Source organism: Ursus maritimus (assembly GCF_017311325.1).
Source record: "Ursus maritimus isolate PB19 chromosome X unlocalized genomic scaffold, ASM1731132v1 scaffold_X1, whole genome shotgun sequence".
Lineage (NCBI taxonomy): Eukaryota > Metazoa > Chordata > Mammalia > Carnivora > Ursidae > Ursus > Ursus maritimus.
The window spans coordinates 1,809,032-1,814,277 of NW_024423319.1; the positions used below are offsets into that span (position 1 = coordinate 1,809,032).

The following is a 5,246-nucleotide window of genomic DNA, read 5'->3' on the forward strand; positions in this document are numbered from 1 at the left end:
CCTAGCTTTCCTAGGCCCGGGGCAGCCCAGACCACTTCTGGCCAGCCCTGAGCCCACCAGCCCCCAGAGCCTGCCCTGGGAATGAGGGCTTTCAACGGGCCATCTCTCTGACTCTAGTGCAGAGAAGCACACGGTGGGCCAGGGGCCGCAGGCTGCAGGGGAGCTGGTGAGCAGTCCAGAAGTCCTCCTGGCCATGGAATTCATCCATCGGTGAGCGAGGGAAAGATGGTTCCTTGGGAAGACTCATTTTGGTGGCCTGAGCACCTCGGCCTGAGCACTGCTGTTGGGGAACCAAGCCTGTCCCAGGCAGCAGGTGCTGGGCCAGGTCAGAAGGGGCTGGGGTCTGGCTTTGGCCACATGGAGAGGGGCCCAGTTGGGGGAGAGTTGTCCAGGTGAGGGACGCCAAAGGAGGACAGAACAGATCCACTGGGCCAGCCTTGCTGTTCCCCCTCCCTTGGCCATGCCCTGTCTATATCCTGCAGGCCAGAGCCATGCACCCCACTTGAGGCCTCTCTGGGCATACCCGGGGGTCCCTCTGGGCACAGACGGCACTGCTTGGTCCCCACCTCCCCGGAGCGATATGTGGAGGTAGACAAGGTGAGAGCTGGGACTGGCTGTGTGGCAGATAGTGGTGGGGGGCGGGGCACAGGGGGCACCCCGCTTGGGGGTTCTCTGCCTCCCCTAGGAACCAAACTCTTTCCTCCCGAGGTTCGAGTCTGCCCTTCCTGGCCTCAGACCAGCTGGCTGAGCCCAGCCCAGTGAGGGACAGGCCGACAAGGGTGTGAGCCCAGAGGGGAAGGACGAGCCCAAAAGCAGGGTGGAGGGGGACATGGAGGCTTACGCACATGGGTTTCACGTTTGGCTCTTGAGTGGGAAGTGGCAAGTGGGACTCCCGGGCAGGCATGGCATCTAGAGCCAGGATAAGTGATAGGTAGTGACCTAGCAGGCACTTGGTGGCCAAGGAGGATGAAAGGGACCGATGGAAGAGATGGACAGATGGAGTGGGTGGCCGGCTGGGGAGACCCGGCTCCCTGCTCTCATGGGCCTAGCACGTCCACTTGCGGTCTGCCTGTGAGCCCCGGTGGGCTAAGATAGAAGCCCCGGGGACAGTGTGGGGTGGCTGTGATCCCAGCCAGGGAGTAAGTATGAGAAGAGGGGGGATCTGGGACTCAGCCAAAGGAGTCCTCACCTTAGATCTATTGCTGTCCCCAGAGGAGGCTTTGACAGCCACACCAAAAGTGGCAGGAGGGAAACCAGGCAGGGAAGGAGGGGCGGCAGCCTTGGGGCCAATGGAGAGGAGGGCGTGGTGACAGGAAGGTGGCGAAGGACTTAGGTTTTGGAATGAGAAAGAGTTCAAGTGGGCGCTTGGGCAGCAGAGGGAGCAAGGCCCCACTCCTGGCTCAGGTGGCGACACCCTGACCTGGGGCTGGAAGAAAGGGCTGGGTAGGTTGGGGGAGGCTCTCATCAGATGCCCTCCGTCTGTCTTCTCACCTCTAGGCTGTGGCGCAGACCATGGACTCCGTGTTTAAGGAGCTCTTGGGGAAGACCTCCGCCCGCCAAGGCCTCGGGCCAGCGTCCACCAGCTCCCCTGGCCCCGGGCTCTGCGGCCTGAAGCCTCCAGCCTGCGGCCGCCTCGGCAGAAATAAAGGCTTCTCCCGGGGCTCCGGGGTCCCGGCGTCGCCCTCGGCGTCCCATCCCCAGAGCCTGGACTCACCCCTTAAGCACTGAGGGTCTGCCAGCCCCACCCCGCCCCAGGTGGCCACCTTTGGCTTCTCCCTGGCCCTGTGCAGCCAGCGCCGGGGTCCTGCTCTTGCCCCCTTCGCAGAGGAGGAGACAGCTGCCCCAAAGCGCTCCTGCCCGCCCCAGCCCTGGCTTAGGCCCCCTCGCGGGGAGGCCGCCGAGGAAGGCGGCTGGGGGCAGGCCCCTCCCCGGCTTTGCTGTGAGGGCTTGTCACTGGCTGTCGGGTGGTGGGCGCCTGGGCCTGGCCTGTCTCCGCCTCAGCTGGGGGTGTGAACCTGGTGGAGGCTGACAGGCGTTGGGGGCCGTTTATAAAGGCGTGCATTGACTCCCCCTCGCAAGCCGGGTCTCTGTCTGGGGGGCGCTGGGAGGGTGGAGGCACAGCCAGATGCCGGGGTGCTGGGCAAAAGCGGCAGCTTAGGCAGCGGGACAGCTTCCACAAGGGGTCTCTTGGCAAAGAGTTGTCCGTGCCAGGGCCGTGTGGTGTGGTGGCCTGCATACCAGGCCCGGTGTCTGGTGGGGGGATCTGAGAATGTCTTTCCACGCTGCCCTACAACCGCCATTACCCTGATCTATGGAGACTCGGTGGAAAATGAGCTGGAACTTTTATTAGGGAGAGAGTGAGAGGGGAGGGCAGGGGGGACTGGAGGCGGGGGGAGGAAGGTCCTCTGGCCCCACCCCCTTTCCTTCCTCCCAGGCTCCCTGGGGCCTCCACCTCAGGGGCGGGCGCCGGCTGGGGTGGGAGCCTCGTGTCACCCCCAGGCGCTGCGGCCCGCTGCTGCTGCCCCAGCCCCTCCCCATGCCCAGCACCAAGGAGCTGAGCTCTGGCTCCTAGCCTGGAGCCCATTCCCAGGTAGGCAGCTGGGGTTCGCAGAGCCCCTGGAACGCAGGCGCCCCCTGGCTTCTCAGGAGGAAGTGTCCTTGGCCAGGAAGGAGCTGGCGGTGGCACAGGACTCGTCTTGGGGCCCCAGGCTGGGTGGGGCCCGACCGTGGGCCCGGCAGAGCAGGCTGCGCAGCTCGGAGGAGACGCTGCTGCTGAAGAAGGCGTAGATCCAGGGGTTGGTGCAGCTGTTGAGGCTGGCCAGCAACATCAGCAGCACGAACGGGGCCTCTGGGGGGTGGAAGAGCCCGGGCTGGGGCTGAGGGTGCCCATGCCGAGGAGCGGCGACCCCATCTGCTCACTCGGGAAGAGCAGGCCACGTGAGCCCCTGTGTGCTCCCGAGCCCAAGGTTGGAGGTGCCCGTGGGAGTGAAAGTGGCCTACGGGGCCAAGCCCGCACGGTCCCCTACGGTCACAGCCACAGCCACACCTACCTTCCAGGGGCGCCTGCGGGTCCCACGCTGCCCACAGCTGCACGAGGAAGAAAGGCGCCCAGCACAACACGTAGACAATCACAATCACCAACGTCATCCTCACGGTCTTGGCCATGGCTGCTGACACCCGGGCCCCCTCACTGGGACTGCCTGTCCGGTGCCCTCCACGGCAACCCCCAGCCCTGTCTGCTGGCCCCGGCGCCAGGCTGGCATGAAGCTCTCGGAAGATGAGCACCTGGCAGGCAGCGATGCCCAGGGCGGGTGCCACAAACACCATTAGGGCGATCCAGGTGACATAGGCTCTGAGGCCCCAGGGCTCAGCAAAGTGGGCCCAGCAGTCAAGGACCCCACTGCCATTTCCCACGTCACGCTGGGCAAAGATGAAAAGCTGGGGCAGGCTGAGAATGAGCGAGAAGGCCCAGGCCACCAGCACCGGCCGGTTCCAGCGAGCTCCACCTCCGTGGCGGTATGCCAGCATGGGGCGGCAGATGGCGCGGTGGCGGTCCAGCGTCATGGCCAGGATCATGTAGGAGGAGGCATACATGCCCACCATCTGCAGGTACTTGACTGCCCGGCACAGGGCATCGGGCCCGCGGAAGCGGTCCGTGGCATCCCAGGCCAGCTGGGGCAGTACTTGGAACAGAGCCACGGCCAGGTCGGCCAGGCACAAGTGGCCAATGAAGACGTGCATTGGTGCCCAGCGACCCCGCCGGCCCCGGCGTGCTAGGACCCCCAGCACCAAGCCATTGCTCAGGGCCACAGCCACAAAGACCGTGGAGAGCAGGGCCAGCTCTGCCTGGACGAGCCGCGGGTCCCGGGTGTCCTGCAGCTCCTTGCTGCTGTTGCCAGGTGGGATAGGTGGAGAGAGGGTCCAGGGCACAGCTGGGCAGGGATGGAGAAAGAAGGCCAAGTTAGGGGATGTGCTGTGCAGGGGGACCTGGGCCCAAGGAGGTTCCAGCTGGCCAAGCAGAGAGCCATTAGCCTGAGCAGTCATCTCCCTGGGCCGCCTGCTTCCCTCCGGCTTCCCAGTTGCAGACTCACAGCGAACATGCGCCATTCCCACCTCACATGGAGGGGAGTGAGCAGCGCACTCCCGTGAGCTCGCAGGGCCATGCACTTCCCTCCCCACATCGGCAGCCTGGTGAGGAGGGTGAAGGAGGTTTTGGGAAGAAGGGTTTCTCTGCTTCATCCAACCCCACTCAGCCTACCTGGCTCATCCCAGTGGAGGGATTGGTGGGGGGATGGGTAGGGGCCCGGGGGCTGGAACCTTACCAGAGATGGTGGATGCCATGAGCATGGCGGGGCTGGGGCTGGGGTAGGTGTCTTGAGCGCCTGCAGGAGATACGGTATCGAGCTCAGCCTCCCATCTGAGGGGCCAGCCACGTTGTCCTGTCTCTAGACAGGGGCCCCTAGAGAGGTGCCGGGGGGATCCAGCCTGTGCCCGCAACAGTGTGTGTGCGTGTGTGTGTGTGTTCCAGCAATGGGGAGGTGGGGGTACACCCTTAGTCAGATCAAGGTTGGTGAGATCTGGCCCCACTGAGCCTGTCACCGACCTCAGGGCCCACTGTGCTCCTCCCAGTACTGAGTAGGGTAAGATAGAAAGCAGCAGTCATGCAGGTGGATGAACACGTCCTGGGACCCACCTTGCAGCCCTCAAGATCTGAGGCAGACATACAGACCCGCCTCCCCCCCACACACACACCCTGATGGAGTCTGGGAGAGGCGGCCATGGGAGGGCTGGGGCTGGGCAGAAAGGACCAGCATGTCCCCGGGGCCCCTCGAAGCCCCTTACCTGGCTGGGCTCTCTGGGCTCCGAGCAGCTGGGCAGTGGCGGGCGCGAAGGTGGCCCAGGAGCTCAGATCTGCTCTCCATCTCCTGCCCCGCCCCGGCCTGGCTTCTGGGAGTGACCTGCCCAGGAGGGGACTTCCTCTCCCTCCCCTCCCCCACGTGCCTCTCCTGGCCTCCTGCCTGTGGCACCGGGAAGTAGGCTCCTGGTCTCTTGTGCTGCCCTTCCTGTCCCGGCCCTTCCAGGTCTGTCCCTAGGACTCCTTTCCCCCCGCTACTGAGGGCCTGAGCCCTCCTACACTGGTCCGCAGCTTGGTCTGGCTGTGACTGTCAGGCAGGCTGTACCCCCAACCCTGCCTAAGCCCACCCCCACAAGGCCCACCTTGCTAGAAGATCAGGTCCGGCAGAGCT

At 65.0% G+C, this 5,246-nt stretch overlaps 3 protein-coding genes across 3 annotated transcripts in view; 2 read left to right on the top strand and 1 right to left on the bottom strand.

Moving 5' to 3' along the window:
• The window catches only part of ARHGAP4 (Rho GTPase activating protein 4), a 21,281-nt gene extending 19,211 nt beyond the window's left edge, over positions 1 to 2,070 (top strand). The window contains exon 23 of the mRNA XM_040626945.1: positions 1,746 to 2,070. The gene's annotated coding sequence lies outside the window, so the exon portion shown is untranslated. The remainder of the gene's footprint in view (positions 1 to 1,745) is intronic.
• LOC121102045 (rho GTPase-activating protein 4-like) lies at positions 122 to 2,070 on the top strand. Its single transcript, XM_040626962.1, has 3 exons — positions 122 to 210; positions 483 to 597; positions 1,498 to 2,070. The coding sequence occupies exons 1-3, from the start codon at positions 194 to 196 to the stop codon at positions 1,726 to 1,728; spliced, it is 363 nt and encodes a 120-aa protein (XP_040482896.1). The 5' UTR covers positions 122 to 193; the 3' UTR covers positions 1,729 to 2,070.
• Positions 2,071 to 2,197: 127 nt separating this feature from the next.
• AVPR2 (arginine vasopressin receptor 2) lies at positions 2,198 to 5,012 on the bottom strand. Its single transcript, XM_040626952.1, has 4 exons — positions 4,843 to 5,012; positions 4,323 to 4,382; positions 3,051 to 3,932; positions 2,198 to 2,848 (listed from the first exon to the last, which is right to left on the bottom strand). The coding sequence occupies exons 2-4, from the start codon at positions 4,345 to 4,347 to the stop codon at positions 2,643 to 2,645; spliced, it is 1,113 nt and encodes a 370-aa protein (XP_040482886.1). The 5' UTR covers positions 4,348 to 4,382; positions 4,843 to 5,012; the 3' UTR covers positions 2,198 to 2,642.
• Between the last annotated feature and the right edge of the window lie 234 nt (positions 5,013 to 5,246).